This window comes from Leguminivora glycinivorella, chromosome 15 (assembly GCF_023078275.1).
Source record: "Leguminivora glycinivorella isolate SPB_JAAS2020 chromosome 15, LegGlyc_1.1, whole genome shotgun sequence".
Classification (NCBI taxonomy): Eukaryota; Metazoa; Arthropoda; class Insecta; order Lepidoptera; family Tortricidae; genus Leguminivora; species Leguminivora glycinivorella.
This window is the reverse complement of record NC_062985.1, coordinates 11143557-11155656: the sequence shown is the minus strand read 5'-3', so window position 1 is coordinate 11155656 and position 12100 is coordinate 11143557. Positions and strand designations below refer to the sequence as shown.

At 36.8% G+C, this 12100-nt stretch overlaps 2 protein-coding genes across 2 annotated transcripts in view; one reads left to right on the top strand and one right to left on the bottom strand.

Annotated features, from left to right (window-relative positions):
• The window catches only part of LOC125233811 (voltage-dependent calcium channel subunit alpha-2/delta-1-like), a 40558-nt gene extending 30326 nt beyond the window's left edge, over window positions 1-10232 (top strand). The window contains exons 19-29 of the mRNA XM_048139941.1: window positions 80-243; window positions 713-844; window positions 5330-5526; window positions 5837-5986; window positions 6079-6198; window positions 6300-6452; window positions 6631-6727; window positions 6814-6980; window positions 7075-7245; window positions 7524-7652; window positions 7793-10232. Coding sequence (XP_047995898.1) covers window positions 80-243; window positions 713-844; window positions 5330-5526; window positions 5837-5986; window positions 6079-6198; window positions 6300-6452; window positions 6631-6727; window positions 6814-6980; window positions 7075-7245; window positions 7524-7652; window positions 7793-7921 — 1609 coding nt within the window. The 3' untranslated portion in view covers window positions 7922-10232. The remainder of the gene's footprint in view (window positions 1-79; window positions 244-712; window positions 845-5329; window positions 5527-5836; window positions 5987-6078; window positions 6199-6299; window positions 6453-6630; window positions 6728-6813; window positions 6981-7074; window positions 7246-7523; window positions 7653-7792) is intronic.
• Window positions 117-12100, bottom strand: part of LOC125233813 — a 47657-nt gene continuing 35673 nt past the window's right edge. The window contains exon 13 of the mRNA XM_048139943.1: window positions 117-224. The gene's annotated coding sequence lies outside the window, so the exon portion shown is untranslated. The remainder of the gene's footprint in view (window positions 225-12100) is intronic.

Below are 12100 nucleotides of genomic sequence, written 5' to 3'. Positions count from 1 at the left end.
AACCACTCTGTAACATTCATACTAGGTATTCTTTGACCTCACTTCTGAATTTCCACCTCGATTTGTTTCCTTATTTCAGGTTATACTGTCAATATATCCACAAAAAGTTTGACAGCCCTAAGTCAGAACTACTGGAATTCTTGGGACGTCGTAGACACGAACCAAACTTTCCTATGAAAAGACTGCAACACGTGTTCTCGCCTTTCCTTGACGGGAATGGTGACCTGGAATCAACATATCAATGTGAGTACCTACTTATTTATATTGATATACAAAATTTTAAAATTAGATAATTCGAACCTTCAAGAGCGTATATTACCCATCTTAAAGAACGGCAACGCACCTCCAACTCTTCTGTTGTTTTGGGTGTCCGTGGGCGGCAGTTATCGCTTGACACTTACTCTCTGTGCGCCCGAACTGCTCAAAATATCTGAACAAGTACAGTCGACGCATGTGACACCCCTTGAGTTTCAGGCGTCCATAGGTTACGGTGACCGCTTTCTATCAGGCGGGCCGTATACCTGTTTGCCACCGACGCGGTATAAAAAAAAAGTCGAATTCATAAATATGTGTATGTACATTGTTCACCTTATTGCACCGAATTAAGGTGAAGAAATTGTATCTACACATATTTATGAACTCTACTGTACCCACTCTAACGCTTTCACATTATATTAGTGTGCGTTATATCTGATGGCGACTTTCTGAACAGGCGACGAAGAGTTGGTGGCGCGAGTGTGCTCTGACGCGATCGCGTCGGAGGCCTGGGCGAGTCGACAGGACGGGCCTGACGTCTCCTGTACTGAGTGCTATTTCGGCTCTGTCACAGCTTTTATCGCCACGGGTAAGTGCAGGTAGAGTGGTTCTAATGGTGGTAAATCCGATCAACCTTTTACCAGAACAAACGCTTCAAATCGCTCCTCTTCTTCTTTACAGTTTGTTCTGTTATCTGTGGAGCAATCTCCAACTTGTTCGGTCCTCTGCCCACTCCTTAACTTTCTGGTATGATACGACCTGAACCGTTTCTTTTAGTCTTCTAGGTCCTCTCTTTCAAATGGATCAGCCGTTGCCAATTGCCCTAACCTTGGTTTACACATAGAAGTGCTAATTTTTAACCCATTCATTTCAGCTCTACGAAGGGGATACCTTTTTGATATACCAATTAAACGAAAGGGTAACCCCTTACTAATTCAAAAACTAAGAAATCTTTGCTGTCAGCCTGTCAACGCGCTAACATACAGTCCTTGACTTTTAATTCAAATAAGCAATATTTGACTCCATAAAGTTGATAATGGTATAGGTAATCTACATGTGTACATACACGTAAATGTGTTGTGTACCTAATTGCGGTAAAACGCGTAAGTATTTGCCTTTTCAAGCTACGATACATAACCTTGGAATAAAAGTCTGACCCCATTAAGATTGACTTCACATAACATACATATATATACATATATATATATATATATATATATATATATATATATATATATATATATATATATATATATATATATATATATATATCTTATTGTGTAGTTTGAATATGACGTATGATGAAAGTGATGGAACTGATTAGGTAGGTATATAGTCTAGAGCCAATTTGGCCACAAGTCGTCTCCTTCACGATTTTCGTCGACATCTCTTCTAAATACCTAAAACAGGTATGGATATGTTCCTCGTTCTCTCCAGATTACGAATTGACCTGTTTTAGTTTAAGGAGGGGGGACGGGTCGAGAAAAAGGGGGGAAAGATGGCGACCGACCATCATAGATATTTATTCACATCTCGAGTCCTATGGTACCAATCTGTTCGTGCGAGGTGTCATTTGAAAGCTTATTAAACCTTCTTTAATTGTTTTCAAATAACTATGCTCATAAAATTAACCATTTAGGAAATATTTGAAAATATGTGTTTTTTTATCGCGCATGAATTGCACAAGTACTAGTAAAAAATGCGTCTAACTCAATAAACAATAACTTTACCGCAATTGATGTTATTATAAAATTTTTGCGTCTATTCATGCTCTTTCTAAAAATATAAGTTTTATTGGTATATGATAATATATAACCATGTAATTAAGAATTTTGTTTGGTAGGGGTTATCCTCCAGGTCGCATAAACGGGCGCTGACCGTAGTAAAGTATTCAATATTTTTGAGGTCTTATTTTACGGATCCATATGTGAGAGGTATCGTTTGAAAGATAATTAAACCTACTATAATTGTTTACACATAACTATTGTATTAAAGGTAGCTGTTTACATAATATTTGAAAATATGTGCTTTTTATCGAGCATGAATCGCACAAGTACTGGTAAAAAATGCTTCTAAGTCAATAAACAATAACGTTACCGCAATTGATGTCATTATAAAATTTACGCGACTATTTATGAGCTTCCTAAAAATATAAGTTTTATTGGTAAGTGATAATATAACCATTAAATTACGAATTTTGTTTCGTAGTGGTCACTCCGCCGGTCGCATAAAAATGAGCGCTGACCGTAGTAAAGCATTCAATATTTTTAAGTTCTTATTTTACGGATCCATATGTAAGAGGTATCATTTGAAAGCAAATTAAACCTACTATAATTATTTTTGAATAACTATAGTTATAAAGGTAGCTGTTTACAAAATATTTGAAAATATGAGTTTTTTTTCGAGCACGAGTTGCACATATACAGATAAAAAATGCTTCTAACTTCATAAACCATAACTTTACCGCAATTAATGTTTATTATAAAATTTACGCGAAATTTCACGCGCTTTCTAAAAATATAAGTTTTATTGGTGTATGATAATATATGACCAAGTAATTACAAATTTGGTTTAGTAGGGGTCACTGCGCCCTGTCACGATATTGGGTGCTGACTGACCGTCGCCAAATTTTCTACGTTACTCAGATCCTATATTACTGATACATTTGTGAGAGGTATCATTTGAAAGCATATTATGTGTACTATCTTTATTTCTAATATTTCAAGTCGAAACTGTAGAAGTTTATAAAATATTTGATTAGTAATATGTGTATTTTATTGTGCATGAATAGCATTGGCATTGATAAGACACGCTTCTAGCTCAATAAATTATAGTTTTCCGCAATTGAAATAAGAACAAAATAAACGGAAAATGTATGATTTACACAAAAAATAAGTTTGGTTTGTATTGCATAAACAATTAATTTGAATTTGTTCAGCTCACCTACTGCGCACCATCATATAAATGGATGTCCACGGTCGTTGCCTTTTTTCATGATTTTTCAGATTTTATTTCACTAGTCGTATATTCATAATAAATATAATCTATCACGTATCGAATTTACTTATTATACTTAATTGATCAGTAAAATAAAATTTGTAAAATGATGAAAAAATTAAGGCAACGGCGGTGGACATCCGTTTATATGACGATTGACCGTGCGCAGTGGGTATGGTGGACAAATTAACATTAATTGTTTAAGCAAAACTAACAAAACTCATTTTTTGTAAAGGCCATACATTTTGCGGTTCATTTCGTTATTATATCAATTGCGGAAAAATATAATTTATTGAGCTCGAAGCATGTTTCACTCGTATCAGTGCGAATGCTATTCATATACAGTAAAAATACACATATTGTCAAATATTTTGTAAACTTCTACAATTACGACTAAAATTATTAAAAAGTAACGATAGTACGCATAATATGCTTTCAAATGATACCTCTCACAAATTGATCGCTAAAATAGGATCTGAGAAATACATAAAATTAGGCGACGGTTAGCACCTATTTACGTCACGGGGGTGCAGTGACACCTGCTAAACCAAATTCGTAATTACTTGGTTGTATAATATCATACATCAATAAAACTTATATTTTTAGAAAGCATATGAAATGTCCTGTAAATCTTATCATAACATTATTTGCGGTAAAGTTATTGTTTATTGGTCATGCACCAAGATACAATCTTAAAAAATATGAAAACGGCAACGAAAATGGTCATCCATGTATATGACGGTGCGCAGTGAGTATGATGGATAAATTAACATTAATTCTTTATGCAATACTGACAAAACTTATTATTTGAAAAGGTCATACATTTCGCCGTTTATTTTGTTATTATATCAATTGCGGAAAAAATATAATTCATTGAGCTAGAGGCATGTTTTACTCACATCGGTTCCAATGCATATTTTCAAATATTTTGTTAGCTACTACAGTTACAAATAAAATTATTGAGAACTAATGATAGTACGCATAATATGCTTTCAAAAGATTCCTGTAAAATGAAATAGGATCCGAAAAATATAGAAATTTTGGCGACGGTCAGCATCCATACGTGGCCGGGCGCTGTGGCCCCTAGTTAACCATATTTGTAATTACTTGGTTATATAATATTATACACCAATAAAACTTATGTTATTAGAAAGCGCACAAAATTCCGCGTAAATCTTATACTAACATCAATTCCGGAAAAGTTGTTGTTTATTGATTAAGAAGCATGTTTTACCAGTAGGTACTTGTGCGACTCATGGTCTATAAAACACATATTTTCAAATATTTTCTAAACAGCTACCTTTATGATTATAGTTATTTATAAAAAAATATAGTAGGTTTAATTAGCTTTGAAACGATACCTCTCGCATATGGATCCGTAAAATAGGACCTCAAAAATATCGAATACTTTACTACGGTCAGCGCCCATTTCTGCGACCGGGCAGAGTGACTTCTGCTAAACCAAATTTGTAATAACATGGTTATATATTATCATATACCAATGAAACTTATATTTTTAGAAAGAGCATGAATAGACGCGAAAATTTTATAATAACATCAATTGCGGTAAAGTTATTGTTTATTGGGTTAGACGCATTTTTTCTAGTACTTGTGCAATTCATGCGCGATAAAAAAACACATATTTTCAAATATTTCGTAAACGGTTACTTTTATGAGTATAGTTATTTATAAACAATTAAAGTAGGTTTAATAAGCTTTCAAACGACACCTTGCACGAACAGATTGGTGCCATAGGACTCGAGATGTGAATAAATATCTATGATGGTCGGCCGCCATCTTTCTCCCCCTTTTTCTCAACCCGTCCCCCCCTCCTTAAACTAAAACAGGTCAATTCGTAATCTGGAGATAACGAGGAACACATCCATACCTGTTTTAGGTATTTAGAGGAGATGTCGACGACTTTTTGTAAAAGAGGTCGTTTGGTCCCTGACTAATAATGAAGCGCTTAGAAAACCAAAGCCCTTTAGCTAAGCGCAGACCTTGGTGAGGTCACAGTATTCTTTCTCGGTGTTATACAAAATAAAGTACGTAGTACATACAGTTAATATAATTTCAGAAAGCGGTCTAACTCGCTGGCAGCACTGGCACGTGACCGGCTCAGTGAAGCCCCCGGACGGTGCCCTGTGGGCGCGCGGCCCGGACGAACCGTGGTACATCCGCGCAGCCGCCGCGCCGGGCACGCTCATTGTTCATGCTCCTGTCGCGCCGATCCGGCTACGAAGGACCACTATGACGGACGCTGTGCCGCCCGCGGTAAGATTTACAGTCAATTGCAACATGCATGTTTTTAGAAGCGTTTTCCCGTTGATAAAGCCTAGCTAGGTCGATTTGTCGCTCCCGAAAACCCTATATTAATATACACTATGGACTTGTAATTTTAAATGTTGAAAAAGGGCGTGAAGCACACACTTTATTGATTTATTGTCTAAGTTAGCAGAAAGACCAGTGTTATAATTGGTCGCACTAATCGCAGGTTCAAATTCTAAGTACAAATTGTACACTGCAGCTATTTTGTTATGTCAAATTACCACTCACAATAGAGATTTTTTTCATTTTCATACAGCTAGGAGAACAATCAAAATGGCTGACAGCAGCTCGAGTGCTGGAGCTACAACGAGAGAACGAGTCAGAAAAAGCGGTGGTCGGCGTTGTGGGCTACCACTTCCATCCGCAGTACATGAGAGATGTGCTGAAGGAATTCACTGACTTTGACGTGAGTTAAATGTGAATAAATGTAGATGGTGACGACGGGTCTACTTATTGCGCCTTGTAATTTTTGAAAACAGTATGTTTTCGTAATTTCAGTATACTCCAGACGACGACCCACTACACACAACGTGCGATGGCATTTACTGGTTGTGTCTGCTAGTGGATGACGAAGGATGGGTGGTGGCTGCCAATGGAGACACATATGAAGACATGGAGGTAATACAAACTGTTTTTTTCGTTAACCGATTTGTTAGTGTAAAACGAAATTTCAAGTACTTATTTCAGTATCCTTGACATACCAAAATATATTTGTTTAGAGTCACGACGTGCCACTCCGGCGTCACCTAGCCACGCTATACCCGGCAGCCATGACAGTTCTGCTGAAGCAAAAGGTGTTCGACCTCAACTGGATACACGACTATCAGGCCGTCTGCTTCCCTCCAGCTGAGGAAGAGATATCAGCGGGACCTGTAAGTTGATCTTCAGTATACACTACAACTACCTGAAAGAAAAACTGTTCTATCACAACTAGATGGCTGTTGCTACGTTCGTCCACCTTCTTTTCCATTTTCTTGTGCGCTTTTTTCCGCAGGTCGTAATGTTTTCTAAGTTTTTTCTTAGCATATATATATACCGTTTTATTTTCAGATAATGCCTTCGATATTGAGATCAGTTTGGCACGCCACAAAAGCGGTAGTCCGTGTAGCTAGCGAAGCTCTTCTTATTGTAGCAGTTTCCACTTACGGTAAGAGATGTTGTCAACAGAGCAAAAGCAATAGTTTACTCTTTTTTTATACTTTTGGTTTCATTCTTACAATCTGCTTTTTCAAGGAACTCTGGTGTCTAGCGAAACTGCCTTCGAAAAGGAGAAGAGAAGGAGGGCTACCAAAAAGAGTTTCGAGCGCGAGGCTTTTGACAGACTCTTCGACGAACGCGTACTCGTCAACCGGACTAGGATCGCTGCATGCGACCGGTCGCGACCACTTTACGTATTAAATGTAAGAAGCATATCCATATGTTACTTGTTTGTAAGAGATAGAGAAGAAATAATACCTTCCAAGCTTTGACTTACTTTTTAAAAATCTGTTTCAGCGAGCAAGGGCATTAAAAGCGTTTAACCGTCCAGTTGACGAGGCTAACTGCGCATGGCCAATAGCTGGCGCACTGTTACCTCGTACCAACTTACTTCTATTGGCGCTGTTCAAACCCTGCATGGAAGAAAGCGTTCCCACACCGCTGCCCGACCCTATGATTAATCAAAAGGTAAACCTTAATTAAGTGACCGATTCACTCCTCCCCAGAAAAAGGGTTTTAATTTACTCAACCTTACTTGTCCATTTGATGAGGGATACCCCTCATTCTCCCTTTTGAAACACCACATAAACGAAAGGGTAACCCCGTGTGATACCTGTATAGGTATCAATACCCCTTTAAAGCCCTTTTACCCTTCATTACTTAGTCGAGAGTTCGAGACTGTGTATGTTTCCGGCATACTGCCAGTATAGGTCTAAATTCCACCCGACGTTCTCTTTTGTAACCAGGTGGCAACAGAAGACGATGAAGAGCCAAAAACGGTTCCGTCAGCAGCGCTGCTAGCTTGCGCGCGCAACGTCGTACCGCTACCCACTCGCCCACCGCACACCGCCTGTTTCCCACATCGCTACCAAGAGGTACGGATGTTTTTAGAAATATAATATACTAATATATGTAATATGATGAGTAAAAACTGCTCGATCCCTCACGCTCTGATTCCATGGCTGACTGTGTCCTCGCGACTCGTAATCTGATATAAAATGTGTTTATCTTCCAGGAGGAAGGCTACCGGCAATGCGGTCCATGGCTACCTGATGATGAACAACCAGACGAGGATTCTGCCTACGATACTAACATCTCACGAATGCTTCTATTTTTAGCTGTTTCTGTGTGGCTTGTTGTATAAAAACTCACATGAATTATTACCCAAAATACGTACAGTCAATCAATCTGAATCCTAGGCCACTGTAGAACCCTTTCACAGTAAACGTCAAACTGACTTCTAGAGCAAATAAAGAAATACGACAGGGTTCTAGAGTCGCCTAGGATTCTAATTGGTTGACTGTAATCACGCGTAAATATTACATTGCTGTATTACAATGCTGGGGTATTGACAGCCAGCAATATGCATGTGTAGTAGAGATAGGAAGACACTACGAAATTTTTTGTGCTAAGACCTTACACATAATGCAGCACACAAAGTATTCCACCAAAGATGTACCGAGGTGCCAGTAGAGGGTTATTTGCTAACCAAAAAAGACTATAGATGCATTAAGCGAGGATGAACGCACACAACTTAAGAGAAGCATCCTTGCACATAAATTAAATAGGTAAATTTGTACAGATGTAGTACGAAAAGATTTGTGTTCGTATTGTTACGGAAACGTACGAATGTGTCATGTTATTTCAGTCAGTCGCAGTACAAGTTGTATAGACATTGACTGAACTAGCATGACAAGTTCGTATTTGCCATGTTTCCAGAAAAATACGAAGGAAACCCTTTTCGCACTACATCTGTAAATACTATAGTACTGAAGAGTTCAAGAAAGCTGCCTTAAGGAAGTATCGTATAGACACACAGTCGTCATAAATAAAACACTTCGTCCATCAACTCTTTTAATTCAAGATTCAACGTTTGGTTCGGTATATCTATAATACTGATGTCTACATCACAAGTTTCTGTACGGCTTTAGGTAAGCTTTGTAAACGGTAGACTACCTAAATGTCTTATGGAATTTAATAAACGTTAAGAACTGAATAAATTGGTTCTATATTATTTACCCCGACTTAATTAAACGATATTATACATCATGACATAGAAAAAATGACATTCCCACAGAAACGGTAAACTCGCAAAGGGTTGCGTTAGTATAGAAAACCTTTGTTAGTAGAATGAAGTAAATGTGTGCCACGGCAAGGTGCCTTTTCTGTGAGAGGGCCACAAAAATCCATATTCATGGTGTAGTTGGTACATTAACTAAAGGAAATGCGTACTCGTAGTACTGATAACATCTTATTTTAATAATAAACTTTTCTTCTTATAATTAGTAACGACAAAAAATAAGTTTAAATTAAACATGATATTTGACACAATCCTTATTATTAATACTTTGTAAATGGAAGTATTTGAACATAAAAAGTACAATCTTTAACTATCAGGGACCGGAGAAGGTTACCACACAAAAGGGGTTACCACTGATTTACAACCCCTATCAATACGGCAACCACATCGCTAACTTCCTCATAAGAGAGCGTGATCAGTAATAATACTACCAGTAAACCTTTAAAGAATTTTCCTATCAATTACGTTCGGAATGCAATTAAGTTGTGGCCATGCTGTTGAGGTAAAAATCATTAACACATTATTCAACGAGTACAGTACATTAAATATAGGAAATACAACGATAGGGTTACCATATGATTAGGGTAACCATTCAACAGCGTTACCGATCAGGTTAATCAAGGGCTTCCAGTCCCTAAAATACACATCAACGATTCTTAAAATGCAAAAGACTTCCAGTAGGATTTGCTATCCTTTTCGAAATAGTATAGAATACCAGCATTCATCATTTTTATTGAATATTTGATACCAATTCGACGTATTTTAAGTTTAGTAGACCATTGGCATTTTTTAATGAATAGGTAATTGAAATTAGAGGCTCTGCCTGCATTCAATTATCAAAATTAGAGTACTAAAATGCATTTATAATACAAAATTCGAATACATTAAAAACCTAAGTTATCAAATAACACTTCAATAAAAACTATACATAGAACAACAATAATAGTAAAAATATTACGAAACATACCTGTTTAAAGCTAAGATGAAGTAATGTATTATTATACCTTTGTAATATCTATTTCTTCTCTATTATTTAGATAAAAATAGATATAGACATATTTTACAATTTCCGTATTACATAAAGTCCTATCTACATGCTACAATCTTCAAATTCTATTGTTTTAATTAAAGTTATTTAAAGTTGCGTTCGTTTTATTCAATCGTATTTAATTATGATAATTATATTTGTTGCTCCAACGTACATAACTTTTCGTCAGTTTCTGTTAGGTACTAACGTTTTTTAGTTTCATTTTGCACATTATTCGTCTTTGCTACCAATTGTTCTGATTCTGATTCATTCTCTTCCCATTTGTTTTCAAACACTCATTGGCTTTTACAAAAATTGTAAGAGAAAACGCACATGCATACCACTAACATAGAATAGTACATTACGATACAAGTGCGTAAAAAAGGAAGTTCGAAACGAGTGGCGATAAATTAAAACACGACCGAAGGGAGTGTTTTAAATCGACACGAGTTAAGAATTTCCTTTTTGCACGTGTATCGTACGACGTTTTTCAGTACAGATGGCCCTCCGAAGTTTCGACCTGGCATATAATGAACCACTTCTCGCACTAGTGCGTAAAAAAAACACCATCTGTACTGAAAAAAATATTACCATATGCTCGCTACGAGCGATACGTAATAAAATAAAATGAACGCAACCTTGTATTAAAATATTTAACTTGAGCCTCAGAATACTCTTGAAAGTACTAATCTAGCACAAGTGATCTTTCCTGAACGTACTTAACTTTTCAATCGTACTCTTTTCATTTTCAAAAATATATACATATTACATGAAAATATATTTGAGTGTATGTCTATGTTAGGTTTTATGCATAATTAATGTAAATAAAGCATTTTTTTGTGAGTGAACAATCATCAACCAATGTGTTAATTAATAAAGGTTTATGGTATAATAGCAACAACTAGGAATAATATATTTATTGCGTAAATTCAAAAATAATACTCATACTAGGCTTAATTTCGTAAGACTTCTAAGGGGTTCCCCCATATTCCTTGCATTTCGTTTCCAATTTGGCACCATTCAATATTAAAATTCGAATGTTGATTTAATTTTATTATTAATCTAAAGATACAGCCATTTCCATAAATAATGTGGTAGGAAAGGATGCTTGGCACGAGTATTTCGGTACATTGGCCCGCCTGTTCTTATCTCGCATACACATAATTTATTTGGCTCGTGCTGATCGCCGAAACCATGGATAGGACACCAAATAATTACACAAGAGCGAGATACATTAGTAAACAGGCGGGTCAATGTATGGAATTCTTCGAGCTAAGCTTCTACATTTTCCCCGACCTTATATCGCATATTTACGAGCATGACTGTGTGTTTAAGTATACCTATTGTGAACAGGATTATCAACACCAATTATTTCATATTTTGATAAAGTATCTTTGACAGTGGTAGTTAAACCTGTTTATAGCCACTAATAACATTAAAGTTACATTAACAAATATTAATTTCTTATATTAATTGGGGACATTTTTATAACTTAAGATTATATAATAACTAACGATTATTCAGATGAACATTCTAAAAATCCAAGTAAAAAACGATTCTTTGGTATAAGACAACTTAAAATCTTTAACATAAAAATAATATCTCTATGAAATAAATGTATAATTTATAGTTGCCATTTAATGACTTGCACGAATAAGAAAAAAATAACAAAAAACGAATTATTATGTCATTAGTATTTTGTGATGGTTAAAAAAGAAACCGGAATGTGGTAAAATAAAGATCATTAAGTCAATATAATAATTCTTCAACTATAACATATTATTACCAAAATACCTACTTTAAAAATCAACGAGAGTATAGAATCTCGCTCAAATTCGCTGCCAATTTTATTACCCTACTTAAGGCATTTAGACGGCACGCGAACTTCTATGGGATTTTAGACACATCGCGGAATATTGACAGCTGACATATTAAAATTTCGTATGCGAGAGCTCGTACCGTTTAAATCAGCGCCTAAGGGTCCCCCCACATCTAGCGTCTCGCGAACGTCGTCGCCTCTCCAACGCCCGCGCGGCGTCGACGCCGCGCTCCCGCAGCGCCGACGCGACGTTGTGGCGCCTCTCGAACGTCGACGTCGCAGTGGCGTCCGCGCGGCGTCGACGCAGCGCCAACGCCGCGCCCGCGCAGCGCCTCCGCGATGCCAGCGGCGACCAACGTCCAGCTAGGCCTTACAATACCGGGATCCCAGTATCTCG